Genomic DNA, 21,357 nt, shown 5'->3' with positions numbered 1-21,357 from the left:
TGTTATGTAGCATCAGTGGTCACAAGAGAGGGCATTCCACAGTATGCCTGACTGACAGTTCAGAAAGAGCACTTGACAGCAGCTGAAGGGTGAGCAGACTTCAAAGCAGGCCACCTCCAATTGTAAGGAACAGCACTAAGTCTGCCTGAAGCCCAGTCGCAGCGCTGAACTGAGGACAGGACTACTCCACAGTTGGGAAATCAGACATCAGGTTCACAGATGAGCCACTCAGAAAACATAGGATGCAGAACAGATACAGCGCTCTGCTGTGCTTTGCACAGACATGAGAAAAAACAAGCTTCTAGTGGTTTCACTTCAGAAGCTTCACTTAGGAAGCCTACCTCCCCATGTCTACCTACAGGCCCTGAGCAGTCCTCAGCCAAACCTGTCTACATATTTTTAAGCAAGAAAAACTCATACTTGATATCCAAGTATGTAGCTAAGGATCTTTCTTATCTTTTACAGGATTGAGACTCATCATCTCAAAAGCCTCACCGAGGATACCAATGTCATCCAGATCTGGCAGCGCAAGAGAGTATGAAACTAGTGACCGGTCACCCGGTCTTTCAGCTTTCCCACCAGTCCCAGAGTCTAGTGAGTCTGAGGCTGAAGGCTTGATATTTTATCACATGGATCTTTATGGATCAAAAGAGAGGTTTGATATCTTTCCCAAAGAGCTAACTGGTCAAGAAGACAGATCTCTGGGGGATACGAGAAAGGAATCTGCATTGAGTAGCGAAAAATTTCAGCGCTCACAAGAAGCTGGATATGACTTGGAAAAGGAGGTTGAAGAGTTGGCTAAGATGTATGGACTTGATGAGGACAGAGAAAAAGAGCTTGAGCTTCTTGGAGGACATCTGGAGATGGTGGAGAGCAGATGGCCACCTGCTCGCACAGAAAAAGCAGGATCACAAGGCTCCATATATAATGCATCAAAAAGCAGCTCTCCAATGAAAGACCAAAGTCAAAGCACAAAGCAACAGGGACTTCCTGGAGAGGCTTCTCAAGATGAAGAAGAGAACAAAGCCAGAGCAGAGGATAAGGCTGAGAGCCATATAGGCTCTGGAGAGGGGCTTAGCAGCAGTGGCATGTCGGATGAGTGGAACAGTCAGGCTGTCAGTGAGGAGGAAGCAGCAGATATTTTTTGTTCTACCTGCAAGATGCCAATCCGAGCTTTTGACAAACTGTTTGGCGAGCACAAGGATCACGAGGTGGCTCAGCTCCCCAGTGCTCTGGAAAGTGAAAAGGTAAGAGTAATACAACTGTACTGCAGTACCTCAGAAACAGTGTTCAGACATACTAAGAATCACACTGGGTGTTTTGGTAGGAGGAGATTCATAAAAACATGTGCAAGTTGGAAGAGCAGATTGCTCAGATGGAAAACTTTGCCAGTCACTTGGAGGAAATCTTCATCACTGTAGAGGTAAGGCATTTTTTCTTGGGCTAATTTTGTGGTACTGGGGTTAGAACAGTTTTGACAGACGTAGTGTTCAGTTGTTAATTAGGTGAGTAATTATGGTAACAGAGCACAGAGTTATCTTGCGGTTTACCTAGACTGAGGTACTCGGGAAAATTCATCCTAGTGAATTTTTTAAGTGGGCTAGTAAAACCACATTAAGCATTTGCACAGACACTTACTTGCATTCAGAAAGAAAGTGACACTGCCCCCCCTCAGGTTATCTTAGTTTTAAATGGACAAGGACCTGTGATCTAACTAGTCCATCCAGAATGTACCCCTTGTGTTCATTCAGTTTCATTTACAGAGGTGCCAGATACAGGCAAACTTTTGGACCAGCTGCATCGAGCTACAGCACTTAAAGTGTTGTGCTACTGGTTGGCTGATGTCAACTTGGCCCTGGGGGAAGGGGACCAGCTGGCAGCAAGTCAAACTGAAGCAGTAATTCAAGGCACCTACTGTCTTTTCTCTGCTGCATGTGGCACAGAAGGCCATTGGTGCCTGAGCAGTGGGCAGCTGCTGGCAATAAAGCCATGCCCGCTTCTTAAATCTTCCTTCCTAATGCTTTCTCCAGCAGCGAGTGAGGATACTAGCATTAGCTTCTCATCTCCCCCAGCGCAAAGCCATGGATCCCACTGGGTTGCCATGGTTTCTGTCATGGAAGGATGTGCTTGACTGTGTTGGTAGAAACACTTGTGAGATTATGGCTAGGATATATCCCTAGTTGTGCTTCCTGGTCTTAGGTTGGAGACAGTTGCCTTCCATCATTGTTTTTATTATAATTTCTGATGCTCTTATGTCTGGAACCAAATCCAACACTCCCTTGTGCCTCAGTGGGGGTGAATGATTAGAATAAACCTCTAAAAATGCAAATTAGTCAAATTACAGCTTCTGTGTACTGGCATTGCCTCCCTGGCAAGGAGAATTTTAGGCAGACCGGAGTAAGATTTTTCTCTGGGTGACTTATGAATCAGGCCTGACACCAAGGAACAAACCCCCAAATGCCTTGCAGGAAAACTTCGGGAGGCAGGAGCAGAACTTTGAGGTGCATTACAATGATGCAGTACAAGTGCTTGCTCAGAAGTACGAAGAACAGTTGGAAGCACTGGGGGAAGAGAAGAGGCAGAAGCTGGAAGCTTTATATGGGCAGCTGGTCAGTTGTGGGGAACATCTTGACACCTGCAAGGAGCTCACAGACGCAACCCAGGAGCTTTACCTGGAAAGTGACAAAGCCAATTTTATGAAGGTAAAGAGCTTTAACTGGCAAGGCCCGTTCTAAATGCTTTGCTGCTTGCAAGTAGTCCCCAGCTGGGAAGTCCTAAGTGGCTTTATTTCTAGAGAGCATTTAGGGTGCTTTGTCCATGATGCTGTCACTGCTCCAGGTGCTTGGCATGGTGGCATTGACTTAGTGGGGCAACAAAATGGGGCCAAAATGTAGAAGCAGCAGCAGCATTAGTTTGTAACTTGGACGCTCAATGATTTGTGAGTCTCACTGGGGTTCAAAGAGAAGATATCACTCTAAAAAGCTTATCTCAGGAAACTCTGGAAGCACTTAGTGTTCATTATCTCATGCAGGCTCAGCTCTCTTGCTCTATTCTGGGCTCACAGCCGGCAGGCTGATGCAACCACTTTGGAAGGTGTTTCTTTTTCTTGCTCATTTTGTTGGAAAGTTCAGCTGAACAGGAGGCTCCAAACTAAATACATCAGGAGCTCCTGCAAAGTGATGGATGAATCCCACTGTTGAGGAGGTGTCAAGAAGTTATTTTCTTCTAGCAGGTAGAAAAATAATTGGGGAAAAAATGAGAATTTTCACTGCTGATGAGTGATTGCTCTAATCTGAGTTGTCCTGTGACTCAGCTAGATGGGAGCATTTTTATAGCACAGCCACAGTAACTTCTGAACTGGTCAGTAAACAAATCTAACACCTCCGGTCTGCTCCAATGGATCAGCTTGCTGTGTCGCTCCAACCTGCTGAGTTCTTCAGATGAGCTGACTTTTCCCATTTCTCTGCATTTCCGGAATAACCTTATTTTCTCCTTAGCTCATAAAGAGTTTTACATCACCCTTAGGAGCCATTATTCACCAAGAAGTGAATAGCTTTTGGTCATGAGCTCTCAGATGCTTAGGTTTTTCCAGGGACTGTACGTCTGTCTTCCAGTAATCTGCACTTCTCAGAGTCCCTCCAGTGCAAATAATTTCACTAAGTTTTTTCCTGAGCTGTTGTTGTTTTTTGTTTATGAAGGATCTGTTGGCACTTGGGACAACTGAGGAAGGATACAGTCTAGAGCCTAGATGGGTAGACACTGGTCTGATATTGCACGTTACCTTACTGTAAATTCAGCCAAGATCTGTCCATTTGAATGAATGGTTAGGTATGGCTTTGTTCTCAGAGGTGGGTGAAAGCCAGTTAGTTCACTCTAAGGGCTGCATTTGGGACAATTCATGTAAGACAGGTCAACAGCATGATGTAGTCGGACTCTGGACTAATGCAAGAAATGTATCATTTCTGTCTTTAACACTCTCTCTTTTTTTCTACAGGCAGCAGTAACCATGGTTGACAGGTAGTATCACAGTCTGGGATTTTGTGTCACATTTCTTCCTGCTAATTGGACCTGTTATTGGAGACACTTGCATGTTCTGGACTCCGTTCAGGCACACAGATGTTATCTAAGCTACTATCTAGAGCTATTGAAATCTTTAGTATTTCTGGTTTAAACTGCAGCAGGAAAAGATGGTCTAAGAAGTTTAACACTCAAAACTAGTTTTGAGCCCATTTAAAAAAACCCAAAGGGAGAGTTAGAGCATGAATAAATGACCGTTTTCAGCTTAGTCATAAGGAACTAATTTCAGTGACTGAGAAACAGGATTGCTAAAGATCTTGAAAGAAGTGCTCTGGATACAAATCTGACTAAAACTGAGCTCCCTAAATAGATTAGTAACAGGCTTATTTATGCATTAATATAGAGGGATAGAAAGTCAAGCTGTGGGAGCTCAAAACAGATAGTGAAAGATCTTGGAGCAGTTGGAAGAAGTCTTAAGACGCAGTAAATCAATTGCAAAAAATATACATTTAAATTGACTGTCATAGTTTGTGAAAACACAGAGAAAAGATACCCCTTTGTTTCAAGTTTAAAACACCTAGAACCATGAGGTCCTGAATTAGTAACAGTGTCATAAATTCAAAATAATGAAAGTCATAGAGCTAATAGCTTGCTTCCCACGGAGGGCTGCTGGGGAACCTCACTCACCTGCTCAGTGGGAGTGCAGTGTGCAGCAGACAGCTCGCTGCATGAGCAGGGCACAAAAAGTGCGGTCACTCAGTCTCCTCAGCATCCAGCTCTGTTTGGCATCTTGGAGCACTGATCTGATGTATGGCCATGTATCTCCAAGCAAAGGGCATGGGGAGGCTGAGCTTTGTACAACTATGAAAACATTATTTTAAGGAAATAGCTGTTATTTTAGATTTTGTGCTTCTTTTCCTCTTACCAATAGGTATCGTAGAAAGGTATCTCCAACACTATGGTACTTCCAATTAAACATTTTTTTTTTTTTCCTACGATTACAGGCTGGAAGAGTTCTTAAAGAAAGAAGTGGATTTAGAGCTTTCAACACTGCCAGACTTTGAAGAGCGGGTCATAGATTTCTCTGAAGTTGAACAACTAATGAACTCCATTAATAGTATTCCAGGTACTCTTCCTATCTGATCATTATTTCAGACCTATTTACATTTAATTAGGGATATGTATTAAGCAGAAGTCTGTTACTTCTTTTAAAGGAGAACTGCAAAGGCAGAATTAGCTTCTCCCTAGTTGTCCCTTTAGATTTTTTTGTTTGCCTATATATAAAGAAACACTGGAAGCTATTTTTGGATATTTTTTTTTTTCATTTGTTTTCAGTATAAAATTAACAGAACTGACAAGTTTGGCCTTCCCTGCTTTTGCTGGATGATTTCCTAGAAGACCAGCTACTAGGAAGACAGTTAACTCTATCCCAGCTGAAACCAGGACACTCACAAAGACTACCCCCTTCCATTGAGGGGTCACGCATGCTTAGTTGGTGATAACTTGTCCTACCTTGTAGTTGCTTGAACAAAGTAGAGAGGGACACCAGACTGCTTTAAACAACCTGCACAGCTTCTCTCGATAACCAGATTTCAGTGGCTTGTTCCTCTGCTATTTAGCAAACATTTTTTCTATTATCCACAGGAAAAAGAGCAAAACCCAAACAAATTTCTAATAATTAAAAAAATAAAAATACAAAGTATTTCAAATCTTTTCTGGCACACCACAAATGGTCAGAAAGAACAATATGCATTTTTTTATGCCCATATATTGTGTTTTCCTAAAGTAAAATAGCATTTGCTACTTGTTTTCTTGTGCTGCTGACCCCATGTTGTACAGCTTTTCCCTCATCTTTCTTCCTCCAGAGGGTCCTCAGCACCTCGGCTAGTCCACAGCAATGCAGTGCATGTCAGATGTTGCTCCTGCAGAGCTGTACTTGCTTGCTGGGGAACTGCAGCCCTCAAGAGGCAGGGGAGGTCAAGTTTACGGACAAGGGTTAGGCTGAGGCTTAGGTATTTTGTTGTTTTGATTTTGATTTGAAGCAAGACTAGTACATATACCAGTGACCTGGTTATTATCTGCAACTATTTACAGGGTCACCTCCTAACTTTTTGCCGTGTGGGAAGAATATGACCCTATTCAATGCCTAGGCTTTGTGCAAACACCTTTGTGAGAGGGGAGCTGTTTGCCTGCGAACAACATACCATGCTTATACATTCAAGAACTGACCCATTTTCCCCTCTGCAGCTCCTTGTGCCCCTGTGATAAATCCTCAGGCTCCCAATACAGCAACTGGCACCTCACTGAGAGTTTGCTGGGGCCTCTTCTCAGATGATACTGTTGAGTGCTACCAACTGTGCTATAAACCAGTGAGCAACGAGAGGAGCAGTGATGAACAAGCAGGTAAGGAAGCCTGGACCCAAGGGGACACCTCAGCCCTCCACTGGCAAAACCAGCTGGTTCCAAAGTGCCTCTGGACTTGCTGTGGCAACCAGTGCACTTTTTGTGCACTCTCTCTGCCACCAAAACTGTCATATCTGCCACCACATTTCCTGCTTCTGTCTTTGTCACACTTCCCCAGCCAGGTCTGCCATGCTGTCAGCTGCAGCAGGACCCATCACAGGAGCAGACAGGACGGGGCGTCAGCTGGGATAGCAGGAGTGGGAAGGGGACAGTGTCAGGTCTCAACAGTAGCATTTCTTTTCCTGGAAGGCAGGCAGTGCATTAGATACACATGCGCTGCATCCACTGCAAAGCACAGTATTTTTAGAGAGCAAATCATCATATTATCGGCACACGCACTGAAGCCCCCACAGTCATTTTACAGTTTATCTCAGTGCTAATAATAGGCTGTAACTCCCCATCACCCACATGCACAAAATAGATCCACAGAACCATCCTAAAATGTCCCAGCCTTGTGACAGAACTGCCTTTGCTAATAATATCCTTTTACTGAAAACACCCACTTCTGAAGTGACTTGCTGGAGTCACTTCTCCAGCAAAAGTGGAAGCCAGTAGAGTGCCAAATGGCCAGTTCAGAAAGAAAAGCAGAACCTATCTAAATTTTGTAAGATGAAGAAAGAGAAATGGGTAGGGAAATAGGTTCAGCTCTTGTTTCACTGCTGGGATGAGCTGACCAGACAGCATCCCTGGATTGGGAACGTGCAGTGTCTTTTTAGAAAAAATTCAGTGACAGATGTGTGACCTTTTTTTCTGGTTTTTTGTTGGTTTTTTTTTCTGAGTGGTGTGGCTCCTTCAGAAGCTGATGCATTATCTGATTTATGCCTCCTTAGAGGAAGGCATGGTAAAACAGCCTGACAGCTAATCAAAGGGTATGGAGCACAAGGAGCTCTCTTGAACTCAGTACACAAAACAATGTGCCTCAACTCCATTATTTGAGGCAGCTTTGGGGAAGAGTGGGTAACTGTGTAAAGGCACTGTAAATGCTTTGTTGTTTTCATTTCAGAGCATACGCTAAAAGTCAAAGAAACATACTGCACCATTACTAATCTGTTGCCGAATACACAGTATGAATTTTGGGTCAGTGCTTTAAATGCCTCTGGTATCAGTCCACCAAGTGAAAGAACAGTTTATGTAACAGGTAAAAATATTTTATTCATACAACTATGTGACCTTCATAGTGAAATTCACAGTCATCTCTGAATTTTATGCCAGTAATGCTTTCTGAGCGTTTTGTTTCTTCTGATGTAAGTCTACTGACTGCATGGGAATTTCTTACTTTTCTTTGGAGAGCCTGTCAGGCCAATTGTCCCTGGTTTAGAGTTGAAGAAACAGAAGCACAGAGACAAAATAAATTATTTAAATGCAAGCATGTAGAAGAGCTGGGAATAAGGCTCAAGTCTCCCAGTTCTGCCAGGTGGATGCCAGCCCTCCTTTTATTGCCCTGTAGGTATTTTGTGGATTCACCTGCAATGCTGCCCTTTGTAACTGCAGTTCAGACAAGCATATTTTGTGAAATCCTGACATCAGATTGAGCAAGTCAGAGTGAGACTTTCAAGCACTCATTCCAGATGTCTTTGACATCTTAGAGCAGAGAAGAGATGCACCTTTATGACAAAGATAAAACCAATGATAGAAAGAAGATGGTTGTGTAATCAGTCCCTATCTATGTTACTGCTCTGATTAATTCTCTTGGGACCTTTATAGTCCAAATTAAGTCTTTGAATAGTACTGTTAATCACTGTGCCTGCTGTTTATTGTCCATAGGGGAAGCAGGTTTCTTTAAATATATAGTATTAGTAAACAACTCTGTTCTCTTTTATAAGTCTTCAAAGCACGTGTGTTGCAAACATCTTCAAGCAACAGCTTAGAACTGTTCTTTTGCTTACTTTTTAGCTCCTTCACCACCTACCATAAAGAATAAAAAGATCCGAAGCTGTGAAAATGCAGCACTGGTGTGCTGGGAATCTAGAGACATTAACCCTGTTGACTCCTACACGGTTGAATTGTCCAAGCTGACAGATGAAGAAAATGGTGATACTATTACTGAGTGAGTCACTATTCTACTAAATCCATGACCTGTAGAGTTGAAACCATTTCAAGTCATGTGGCATCAGATAGCACTAAGAAAGGACTCATGACCTTTTGGTGAATTCACCTTTATAAACATTTCTCTTAGTAAAATTAATTGTATAAAGTTAATGGAAAATGACTATACAGTGTATGGGAGAAGGGCGGAAACAAATGTAAAAATCTGCATAGTCTGTCACAGACTCTTGCCCCTGCTACTGACAACGGTACAAGTAAAGTGTTGTTGATGGGTTAAAAGAGAAGCTGATCATATAATTTCTTATTTGTTGTTCAGAAAAATTATCTCAAAGGCCTACCTTTGTTCTCTACCCTGTCGTTTTCCATGGATTTATTTTCTGTAGATCTATTGTTGGGATTCCTAATTGTGAAGTCCTAATTCACCTCCAGCCAACACAAAGCTATCGCATCTGCATTAGAGCCCTAAACCTGGGTGGTTCCAGTGAAAGAAGTGAACCTGTCCTGATACACACCACAGGTAATATACAGCTCAGAACAACTCCAGCAGCCTTTTGTAGCATCTATTTTCTCAACAGAAAGATTCCTGCTGGTTTCAATGGCCTCTGAATCAGGTCCTAATCTCTTACATCTAATTACACACCTGGTAACCTTTTAGGAATGAAAAAAGCACTTTTTGTAACAATAAGTGCATTGCTTTAGCTCTGTAATTTAAAATTATTTCTGTCCAGTACATTTGATACTTGAAAGTTACTAATTTCTAAACATTTTAAAAGACAATATCAACCCAACGCCCTCAGATGTTGCCAGCTTGCCAAGTACGGACAAACCAATGAAGCAAGTTGTAGTGTGGTTTTACTTTACTTCAGAGATTACCTTGTAACAATGCTGCTGCTGGAAAGTAGGGCTGAAACAGTCAGCAATTTCCAGAGTCATTTGGATATGTAAACTCTTCCTCCCTATATATTAGAATGTCTCCAGTTTGCCTGGGGAAGCTCTGAAGGCTGGTTCCCTTTATTCATCAGGAAAAAGGCAGTCCAACTGTCAGCTGGAAGCTTTGCTTTTAGTGACTAACATAGCATTATCATCTCTGCTCTCCGTGTCACACTGGGCAGGGAATAACCTTGTCCCCCAAAGCGAAGCTGGAAGCCCTTTCCCCTCCCGGCCATCTAATCAAAGCTCATTTTAGTGAGTTTTAGGTAGACACCTGTTTTCGTCTTCACCACTGCTATAATGATGCTGCAAATTCACTCGGGTGTCTCAAACCTCCCACATCACTCTCGGATGCCTTCACACCATACCAGTCTCTTCTGCCCTTACCTTCTGTGACAGATTTGCAAATTGTTCTTATTCAGCAACCTGACCACACCCCCATCAATCTGCGAAAGGCTATGTTTCAGTAAGAAACCTGTCTGCTATGCATCAGTGCCACCACAGAAAAGAAATGGTCATTCTTAAATCCCTGGAGAGGAAGACTGTCATTGTGTTACCATTGTCTGTGTGTATTTAAGCTGCTTAAATCAAACTCAATATTTGAAATTGCCAATTCTGCTTGCACGGCATGTGTTTGTTTTCAGCAGCACATGCCTGTAATTGTCCCATCATTGTTTGTATTGTATTTGCATTGAAGTAACTTGCAGTTTGATTATAATGATTTCATTTGGGATTAGCATGGAGAGATTTATCTTCTCTGAGTCTACATTATGCAAACAGCTGATGCAAACTGATCTGTCAGCTGCAAGCGCTCACCTCCAACACTGGAAATGACCTTTGATTCTTACTTACTGGGGTGGATACACAAACACCAACTACAAACAGCAGCTGTGACGCACATGGCTGCTCATCAGAGTGCAGTGCATCAGACCTGCTTTGTGAAGTCTCCAAAGGGAGAAAGGCAGAAGTGCTTTTATCTTGGGCTGGCTTAGCTGACTTACCTCTCTGAGGGCTGATCTGATGAAGAGGTGCTGAAGCATGAGGGATACTGCATGTGGCACCTTTGTAGAGATCCCTTCTCTTCAAACTGTGGTCAGCATTTACATGGAAGAGTGAGGCCATGGAGAGGCCTTTAAACCCCCCTTCTCCTTTCAGTGATTAAAAATAGATCACTTCAGCTCTGACGAAGATGACTTGAAACCGGACAGTCCATTCCAGGGAGGACCCCTCATCTTCGAATAGCTATTTCCTGTGCAATGCCCGCAGCTTTGAGCCCTGGCTGGGTTCAAAACCAGGTTAAGGCCCCTTTTCTGCTTTTCAGAAGGCTGTAGCTAAACAGTGTTAAGCTGTAAAACACCCATTTATTTGAAAAACTCCAAATGGACAATCTTGTCCTCTCAATGTCAGCCACAGATTCCTTCCAAAGCACTGGTTGATCTTTTTGTGGATCCAAACATTTCACCGCACACTTGCTGCAAACCCTAATTCCATAAGGAGGTGCTGGAGTTACCCTCAGGCATTCTCTCTTGCAGGCACCTCCTTCTGCCTTAACGAGGACACAGCCCATCCTTTACTGGCGATTCTAGATGACGGATTTACAATAGCATGCGATGAACTGGAAAACCCAGAGTGTGATCTGCCTGTCTATGATAACAGCTTTACGAGGTATATGGAAGAATTTCAGTTGCAACTAATGCATGTGGTTTGTGGCTGGTATGCCCATGACACACCCCTGCCTTGAATTTAAATCCACCAAAAAGGTTTACTAGTATTGCAACTCTCCTCACTTTCAAGCCAGGCACCAAGTAAAACTTCCAGAATGTGTGTGTGTGTATAATGTATAGTGGTTTTTTCTGTCTTGGTTTTTGCATAAGTGACTATGGTTGTCTTCAGTTTTAGACACGGCAAACATCTTTGTTGGTCATTCTAAAATACAGATTACTCATCTTTTAGAAAATCAGATTTACTTTAAGGTATTTCAGGTTGGGCTCCTAAGATAACTATTCAGTTTGAAATGGTAGGCTTTCCCCATAGTTCCTTGGAGAGTACATCTCCATATCAATTTACCCAGGCCCCATAGTTTCACTGGGGTTATCGTTCTTGAGCACCATTACTGAACTCCCTGTGGCTTCCTGCTCTTTTCTGAGAACTTCTAGGGTAACTAATACATATTATCTACAACATCTCCCTTTGCATGATCTGTGCACCAACTTCTATTAAATTCCAAAACTTTCCTCCAGTTTAGTTCTTTACAGAGCCCCAAAACGGCAGAAAAATGTCACAAGAAAATAAATAAATCAAACCCCATATACTTTTAATACAGCACTAGTGGGATTTAAAAAAAAAAAAAAAAGGAAAGGCATAATTATTAGGTTCTCTCTTAATTACAGTGATCCAGCACTTGCACACTTCCAGGACTTGAGGAGCTGCTCCTCTCTGCTGGCTGTTGCTCCCTCTCTCCTGCCCCTTCCTCTGCAAGCTGCCAACGTGATAAAACCTTGCACATAATGTGCAGGAGTCTCTGCCCATCCTTATCCTTCCTTGGTCTTGGTTTCACACGTAGAGATTTGGCAGCTGTTTTTATATAGCTCTGTCCAATGGAAACCACCAAACACTCATCTTATGTAAAACTTGTTCACTACAGCAACTGCTACAGAATGGGCAAAAAAACCTCTTGGTGCTTTGGGCACCTGACTCTCTTCTTTGAAAGAAGCTTCTGTAGTTCAAAGCACAGCTGGTCTGTTTGTTTTTTGGTTTTTGTTTCCAAATAAATGCCAGGAAGTGTCTAATGGGGCTTTCAGCAGCTCTCACTGATTTTGTGAGTTTAAATATTTCTCTCTCTAGCTGCTCTTTGGAACTTAAGCATCACTTCGAAATTAATGCAAATTCATAAAGAGGATTACAGATGCAGCCAGCCACAATTATGTCCAAACCTGCTTACACATGTTGGACACACTGAGCTAAATTTGAACAGGTATTTAAGTGCAAAAGCAAATGCTAAGGAAAGGAGAGGGATCTGAATACTTACTCTTGCTGAAAGATCTAGCTGATACTATTTGGGCCTACAGATCCTACTTTCAAAAAAGAATTAGGCCCTTTGCCACTGAAATGAGACTTAGCTTGCTGAAATGCATGTTTCCAGTCAGAACCACAGAAACAGCATATAACCAGAACAGGCATCTGCAGACACAGAATAATACAAGCCCTTATTAACTTAGTCCCTCCATGGAAATGCAGTGTTACTAGAGGGCTCGGTAGAAAACAGCAGGGAGATAGATGATTCTCTTCATTAAAGTCATCATGGTAAGCCTAAATGGGATTTCACCCCACTTCCACAGGGTGCTTTTATGTTTCACATAAACAGCCAGAGCTGGCACTCATCTCATTCTGAACTCTGAGGCTGAGTTTTTGTTGCAACTGTGAACTTTCAGAAGCCTCTTTCATGCCAAGATACTGTGGGGAAAAAAAAAAAAAAAAGAAGAAGAAAAAGCTCCCAAGCTGAAATGACTAACACTCATACTACAAGGAAATTACATCGCAAACTCTTCTTCTGAGGTTTGATCTCTGAAACGCTAATGTGTTTCCTAACCACAGCAGCTCCTACAGTCTCAGGTTTGCCTTGGTGGCTTTGCAACTCTCATTACTATGGTAATATTTTGTTCACAGATGTTTACCCATCCATTTTGCATCGTTCCTTTTCCTTCTCAAGCTGTAGCAACACAGTCCTGATTTTAGCAGCCTTTAAGCTATTCCCAAGACATCTACATGCACTTGCAAGAACTGTACACTTGCTTTAAGTGATTGCTGCTGAGGTGGCACAGAGTACAGGTATCTTGCTGTGCATGCCCGTCCTTACATGTCAGGTCCTCTGAATGATGAGTGCAGCTATTTCTCAGCATTACCTAGAGGCAGAGGAGCTCGTAGTGTCTGCCAGCAACATCCTTTGCCTTTGTGATTTACAACTTTAGATGACCCTACCACAGAAACATACCGGTTGTGTGTGACTCCCCATCCAAAAATGAAGGTGTGTTTTGAAACCTGCTACCCCTGTGATGCAGCAAAGACAGCTAATATACCATGTACTTTTCCTGAGGAAAAACGGGGGTGTAGTCTTACAAGATTCATGTTGCCATCTTAAATCAAGTTCGGGTGTCTCAGAAGCATTGGCATGGGTTATTTTGCCCAACTTTCTTGCTTCAGAACCTGTTTTTTTGCATCTTCAAAGCACCCAGCTCCTCTGACTCTGACAGTCTGCCTGTAAGTCAAGCTAAAGGCTTTCTTTTGAAGAGTTATCTTCTACATGGTTCCTATCATAAAGGCTAGGAATGACAGTCTACTGTTAAAACTTTTCATGGCCCAGGTACCTAAGCATATTCTAAGCTCTTCTACTGTGTTCAGTTCTTGCTCATCTCTCCAAACACAGCATAGTTAGGTCTCCTCCTTCCCATCTGCCCCAGGAGATTCATGGTGTTACAGTGCTCAGTTCCTAGTGGTGAGTGACATGTAAAGCCCTGGGCTGTTTGGGAAGAAAATAGAAAATCTGTAGCCGTTTTCCCCTGCTATACTGGGGTTCACCAGGGCACCCTCTTTTCGAGCAAGTAATAACTTTCCCGGAAAACCCAGGCAGCATAGGATGTTGTTCTCCGCTATTCCTGAAAGTGCCCAGGGCACTTATTTATACAAAGCTACTCACAGGTAAAAACAGGGTAGGTGTCACAAAGAAACCTGCAGGTTCTGTGTCAGGTCCTCAGCACATGGACTTTGCTGCAGTCAAAAATCCATGCTACATGCACTGCTAAGGAGACAGCAAAAGTGGCTTTTGTTTATTGGTATGTAATGTCCAGGTACATTACATACCTAAAGATTGTAACTAGCATTGCAGAGAGTCCCTGCCAAAGCACATATTCCTGTCTCTCTCCCACAGGTGTATTGGGATCCTGGGCAGTCTGATCCCATTTCCAGGAAAACATTACTGGGAGGTAGAAGTTGAGGAAGATACAGAGTACAGAATCGGTGTGGCTTTTGAGAACACTCCGAGACATGGTTATCTGGGGGCAAACAACTCATCCTGGTGCATGAGGCATATCATCACACCTTCAAGGTAAGGGCTGTGGAGGCTACAGGTCTCCTACAGAAACGCATCCTACCTGTACACCTGCAGGCAGAGCAGCAGAGAGCTCCTGCTTGCAGGGGGGAGCCAGAGGTTTTATATCAAAGCCCAGACCAAGCACTTGACCAGGGGCCTCTGACGTTCCACCGTTGGCACTGTCAGCTGGTGTTGTAAGGATACTGGACCCTTTTAGCAAATTATTCTACTTAATGACATTCTCACGTTGAAATAGGCAGTTCCAGAACAATTCTGGATAAAATCTGCATTACAGAAGTTAGCTGTAAAGGCCTTGTTTTAGGTCACTGAAACCCAGGTGGGAAGACAGAGAGTAATAGATCCACGTAACCTAGAAACTACATATCTGGCAAAACCCAGATGCATGCAACTGTTTTTGATCTCTTTCCTACCTATGGAAGAACCTAAAAGCCATATCTGCATGCAGAAATGCCAGCTCCCCGTATGCCTCAGCTGAACCTGCTGGCTCTCCCCCTGATGCTATTATTTTAGCGTCATTGCCTTTGACTCCCATGTGAGATTTGGGCACCCTGTGAAACACCCAGGAGCAAGAAAACAAGTCACACCCCCAGGCATCCCTGAGTATTGCCTACTGCCTGCCTGAAGGGCTCACCACTCAGCCTGCAGGAGTTGCCAGGGTGCTGCTGGGTCCCCTTGAACAGGGAGCCTGGACACCACCGGAGTGCCCTCAGCATGCACAGTCAGTAAATAGTAAGGATGGCATTGCATGGACCCACACCTGCATGTCCTCTGCCTGCTGCTACACAGGGAGGTTTTACATGCAGCTCAGTTGGCTGGAGCACACCCTCCTCCCCAGGCGCCTGCTGCTCTTGGCACCCCAGCATTTGGCCTGCTGCATAGCCAGAATCCTTAGCAGTGCTGGCATTCACCTCCCACAGAGAAAGAAATGCTGCTTAATGAGGGAGACCAAACCCACTAAAGCTAATGACTCTCCCATACCCTGCAGACAGGCTAATTTGACTTCCTTGCTATATTGAGCTAAGAGGTGCACTGAGATTTGTTCTCATTCTTCTGGAGCAATGAGTACGGACTTCAGAGAGAAAAGGGAGCTGGGCCATTGCTCAGTTTGACTCACTGCCATACCCATTTCTGCAGGGAAATTTTCTCAGGTTTGAGTGGTGTGGGTGGAGAAGGTGGTTAGTGAAGAAGCTGGCCCTTACGAAATGCCAGATAACTCACTTCAGCTGAATAAATCTTCTCATTTCTGCTCCGAAAGGCACATGTTCCCATAGAAGTCTCATATTTTTGGTTGCAGCGTGCCACACTAGGGAGAGCTGTTTGAGTAACTGTCAAATGACCTCAACGTTACTCGAACAGCGACTACACAGGGAAGAGGGCTACCCTCATGACAAAGCTGCTTATGTACAGAGCGCCTTCCTGGCCTCCAACAATCCAGTCCAGGAATCACTTAAATTAAAAGATGTCACTCTCTAGAAGATGAGCATGAAGAGTGGAACTTCCCCATCAGCACTGCCCTGGCTGAGCAGGGAAGTCTTGTAGGAAAAGCAGCCAGAAACATCATTTAGAGAGTGGGGTTTGAAAAATGATGTCCAATAGTCTGGAGGATGCCTAGCCACACTGTGAGTCAGGCAGCTTCTGCCCAAGGGATTACGCTCCCTTGCTGCTGCTGCTGCTGTAAGTGTGGGCGTGAGCAGTTCCCATAACATTGGCAGGAACGACGGCTCAGTACCACAGACCCTTGGGGAGCAATTGTGCAGCATGGCAGGGCCAGGAAGGACAGGACCGAGTCATCACACCAACTGCCTCGGCAGTGCCTACAGCTGTATAGCAGCAAGGCTGAGGAGACCACAAGTGTTGTTCTGGGGCAAGCCTAACTGGCCTAACAGAGCACAGCTCCTTCATGGAGGGACTACTTCAGGTTAAACCTAGTGGCAAGGGTGCACCCTCTGATTTACAGGGAACCCACATTGTGCTCCGAGACACGGAAAAAAAACGGAAATCCCATGTTGTGCTCTGGCCTCGTCCATATCTAAGGGCTGCCACCCAACTATTCACAGACAGACTGGGATATGAAACAGGAGGCTTGTTACGCAGGTTACACAGGCAGGTCTGAGCACTGTGGGATAAGGCTGTGGAAGCGCAGAGCACACCACTCCTCGGCAAACACAGCCATTGCTCAGCAAAGTAGATGGGACTGGGGCAGTAACCACAGGGCACACAGGAGGGATGGGACTGTGAAGCAGGAAGCATACCCTGGAACACACCTATGTGCACAAAGCGCTTCCCTTTGAGAGCAGCCAGGGTACCCTCAAGTTTTTTGTCTGTTTCTTACCTACAGGCACAAGTACGAATTCCTGCACAGCGGGATGACACCAGACATCAGAATTACTATCCCCCCGAGAAGGATTGGCATCCTGCTGGACTATGAGAACTGCAGACTGTCATTTTTCAATGCAGATATCGCCCAGCACCTTTATGCATTCAACTCACATTTCCAGCATTACGTCCACCCTTGCTTTGCTTTGGAAACACCTGGTATCTTACGGATACATACCGGAATTGCAATACCCCCATGGACTGCCCTACCATAACCCATGTTTTGCAGCTCCCACATCTACACATAACCTGCATTGAGCAATGCCCTCTTTCAGCATTAACTGCTCCATCACACTCCCTCATAAACCAGCTCTCTCCCAAGACAGACAGCAAAGCAATCCTGACCCAAACCAGCCACCAGGCCTGAGCCCTGACAACAGTTTCTGTCCTCTTCGGCAGGATCTTAGGAGAAAACCATTATGGTCACAAGATCCATCAGCATCCCAGAATTCTCCATTTAGAAATAGACACCATCCTTCTCAGAGGTGACACTGTCACCAAGCAGCAGGGGCAGCTGAATCACTGGTTCCCCCAGTACCCATCTGAGGCCTAGGGAACTCCCCTGTTCCAGAGCGATCATTAATTCCACTCTTCTGTCTGCTGAAGAGCCAAAAATTCAAAGAAAAACAAAAATAGCAAAAGGCATAATCACTGTACAGCTGCTAGGCAGAGCTGAAAACACTCCAACCATGAAGATGGTCTCACAATCAAGTATTCTTGTTGCTACATGAAGTCTGTGACACAAGATAATCAAATACGCCTCCTTTGTGTGTGAACTGTTAGCACTTACCATACACAGTGAGGCTTTCTGAAATACCCAAGCATGCACTACAGTCTCAAATATTAAAAGACATTTTTACAGAATGCCCATGCTTTCCATTCATTCATCCAGGGGAAAAAAAAAAAAAAACACCAAAAAAACAACCGAGGCCTTTTGCAGTGCTTGATTGCCTCTACAGAGAAATCGAAAACATCATTTTTAGCTCGTTCTTTTTTGGCCATGCTCACCTCCACTTGGGTATATCCTCCCCACCTACAGATCTGTTCTCCCCCCTCAGCACTGAAGAATTCTCACCCGGATGCTGTGCCCTTGAAGCTTTGGGTGTCCAGTGGGGGCTGGAAGTACTCTGGCCCAGCATTCCAGTGAAATGTCCTTGTTTAGGCTTCATTTCCAGGCACTACACCATCAGGCACTGCCTGTCAAGCAGGCTTGCCTAGCTCTAAACAGCCTCATTTGTGTATTCCTGAATTCAGTCAACAGTCATTAACAGAGAATCTTTTCCACAGATTTATTGCACATTCATTACAAAAATCATTGTTTCAAGTTTCCATTCTAGGGAATAATCAGGAACGGGCAGCAGCCTCTAAAATATACAGGGTCTTACAAATAAACACAGCTCTAGCAAAACTTAAGAGATTTGTTGTAGAATTGCATGCCAAAAGCTTGTCTGTTCTTCCACAAAGAGCTTAAAAAAAGTCTCCCCAAAACAGGCTTTGCAGCAACCATAAAAACAGGAGTTTAATATGTCATTACAGCAGTGATTAGTACCATCTTCTCTTGGGTATCTAGTTGGTTCGCAAGCCTCAAAACAAGACAGGTTTAGCAACACTGAGCTATATAAGTACAGAGTCATTTCTTGGCCTGCCAGGAATTCAGAGATTTCCAGGGCAGAAAGGGTTATTATGGTCACTTTGTCAGACCTCCTGTAAGGCAGGCCAGAGACTTTCAGTTGCTATGTCTTGCACTGAGCACAACTCGTGTCCACCAGAAACAGCTGACTCAGCCCGCAACCACTGCCAATGCAGCAGGCAGGAGGTGGCCACGTGAGCCCTGCCGACATTGGCAAGGCCGTACCAGAGAATGGCAGCTAAAGCGTACAGCTCCTCTGCCATCGAATGAAGTGGCGAGAAAGCACCATTCTTTGCTTAAAAATGTGTGCCTTGATATAGGGTCCAACTGCCACCACCCACTGGAACATGTTTTACCTTTATCTGCCAAAAATAGAGCGCCACACTCTCGAGTAGGTATCTGAAAGAGTAAAACACAGGAGTATCAGAGCAGAGGTATGAGGATGTCTGAACCATCGAAGAAAGCCTTTAATGCAGAAAGGCTGCTGGTGACCCCAACGATTCTGATGAAAGCAGATGTTCTGTTGTGAACAGTCCCACTGCTCCCCACCAACAGCTTTCACCTCAAGTGTTTAAACCGTACCTGTACCCTGGCAGCAAGATTAGCCGTTCACTTCAGGTGATACAAGAACCCAATCCAAAATATTTTTCAACTGGTGAACTGCCCTGGGAGTCCCCGGGGTTTCACAACCCCTTCACAGGACTGCTGCAACGACCTATTTTCTGAGCTAAACGCAAAGTGCTCGGAAACCCTTGTAGTGGGACTCTACAGGTACCAAACAGCTCCATCACTACATTGCCAGCCTGATCAATCTGCTGGAGAATGCAGGTCTGATGGCTAAGTATGGAGCAGCCTGCTCAGCAGAATATGACTCAGTTGTCATTGCTAAGCACGGTACAGGACAGCTAAGACAGCAACAGAAATATCTGGAAAAAAAAAACCCAAATAAACAATAATTGGCTACTAGGTTAAAAACAATATGGGAAATGAGTTTGCATGTTTCTGTTTAATAAAAGCTTCACCTGTCAGCAATAACCCAAGCACTTCCTCCCTTAGGAATCCCAACCTTGTCACTTAATACAGCAAAGGAAAAGGCATGAACAACCTCAATTTTTCAAAATGAGCCGTCACTGTGAATTACCTTTAGATACATCCTTTACAGGGAGGCCACCACTTCCACTACAGGGTCTACTGATCAGACCAGTACAGCACCCAAGCTGGAAGTTCACATCAACCTCATATTTCTGTATAAGCCCACCAGACAGGGGGAAGTGCAGGACACCTGTGAGACTGTAAGGGCCAAACCTGGAACAGAACTGGAAGCTGTATTTGACAGTAAAAGGGGAGTCTCCTAATGACACTAAAGGGCATTAACAAGTCCATCATGGTACCCTAAGGCAGACTAACACGAAGTTTATTTAGTTTATCTGGAAACATAAGTATAGCACTGATCTTGGAGAACTGTGTTGAGCTGTTGAGCTGAGAGCTATTTCTTTCCATTGAAAGGTCTCTCAGATGAGGCAAAACCAGTTCTCATCTCTGCCCTGTCTACAGGAACTCAGGCTCACTGTTGAACTAGATCACGCGAAAAGACAACAGTTAAAAACGTCCTTGTCTCTGACAGTGAGTTATGTGCTGCAAGATACATTTTTCCTGGTACTTCTTGGCGTTTTTCTTCCTGTTCCTTTCCACTCTGCACATTTACTGGCACACAGCAAAATTCATCCTCCATGAAGGAGAGAAGCTCATGCCTAAACCTCTAGTACTGGCCATCTGAACCCCACAGGCTTCCCTGATTTGCAGCAGTGATCTACGTATCCCTGCAGAGCTTGCAGCGGCAGCAACTGCCAAAGGATGGGACAGCCCCAGGTACACCTCACCCAGAAGCTAACTGGGGACTTTGCCAGGGCTGCCCAAAGGCCCTCGGGCTTAGAAGGAGTCCCCCTCAAACCCTTTTACGGTGAGCAAAAAGGATGACTTTTTCCAATTCCCTTCTGTTCCTTCTTGATTTAAAGTAGCAGAACACATTGTTGCCACTGGAGGGCATCACACAAAGCCCTTTCATAAGGCTGCACCCGTTATGAAGACAGGTTTATGCAAACATTCTATGGTTAAACAGGCAAGTTACAGTTTCCAAACTGGTTACCATAATCCTTCAGCACGTCCAGCGTCCCTCCTCACCCAGTCCTGGAGCCAGAACAGAGGGACCCACGGGCCTGTGAGCAAAAACACAGAGGTGAGACGATGTCAAAACTGCAAATACAACAACAGGCAACACAGCAGCCCTGAAAAATGGTTTATTGTGTTCGATTCAAACCAAACACACCCACCATTTTCTACAGAAAGACCTGACTTTTAACTTGCTCCCTCTAATTGCTATTAAAACCTTGTAGGTAGATGAAGTAGGTCCTGACTTTCACTCACAGGCAGGCCTTGTTCTTCCACCGTTTAATTTAGGAGGATAGTATCAGTGGAGTCCATATGATGTCACTGGCTCCACTTTCTTAGTCCTCCAGATGAATCCCTGCAAGAAACTCCTGGGAAGTCTCAGGAACCGAGCGTGCTCTCACAAAGACGACTGCAGAGCCTAACCACCCAGCCTGCCTTCCTGACCTGGAAGGCAATTCCCCACTCCTGCCCTCAGGCTCGGCTGTATCTTTGTAACTGCCCACTTCTGCGTTCCAACAGTAACCAAGACGGCTCATCGGCAATGCAAAGCAAAGCAGCCCGGGACCACGCAAAGGTGAGGCTCCGCTTCCCATTCAGCTCAGCACCTGGATTCCACTGA

At 44.4% G+C, this 21,357-nt stretch overlaps 1 protein-coding gene and 1 non-coding gene across 2 annotated transcripts; one reads left to right on the top strand and one right to left on the bottom strand.

Moving 5' to 3' along the window:
- The first annotated feature begins 336 nt into the window (after positions 1–336).
- FSD2 (fibronectin type III and SPRY domain containing 2) lies at positions 337–17,752 on the top strand. The gene is made up of 12 exons (XM_049812555.1): positions 337–1,247; positions 1,328–1,423; positions 2,469–2,702; positions 3,995–4,017; positions 5,022–5,143; positions 6,265–6,420; positions 7,484–7,618; positions 8,374–8,527; positions 8,910–9,043; positions 10,989–11,121; positions 14,381–14,557; positions 16,902–17,752. The coding sequence occupies exons 1-12, from the start codon at positions 507–509 to the stop codon at positions 17,152–17,154; spliced, it is 2,358 nt and encodes a 785-aa protein (XP_049668512.1). The 5' UTR covers positions 337–506; the 3' UTR covers positions 17,155–17,752.
- A 3,202-nt stretch (positions 17,753–20,954) lies between these two features.
- LOC126044165 (small Cajal body-specific RNA 15) lies at positions 20,955–21,085 on the bottom strand. The gene has a single exon (XR_007507600.1). It is a non-coding gene; the product is annotated as a small Cajal body-specific RNA 15 (non-coding RNA).
- Positions 21,086–21,357: the final 272 nt, after the last annotated feature.

The sequence above is a fragment of the Accipiter gentilis genome, chromosome 10 (genome assembly GCF_929443795.1).
Source record: "Accipiter gentilis chromosome 10, bAccGen1.1, whole genome shotgun sequence".
NCBI classification, from domain to species: domain Eukaryota; kingdom Metazoa; phylum Chordata; class Aves; order Accipitriformes; family Accipitridae; genus Astur; species Astur gentilis.
Note: the sequence above shows the minus strand (reverse complement) of the source record. Positions and strands in the feature narration are given on the sequence as shown.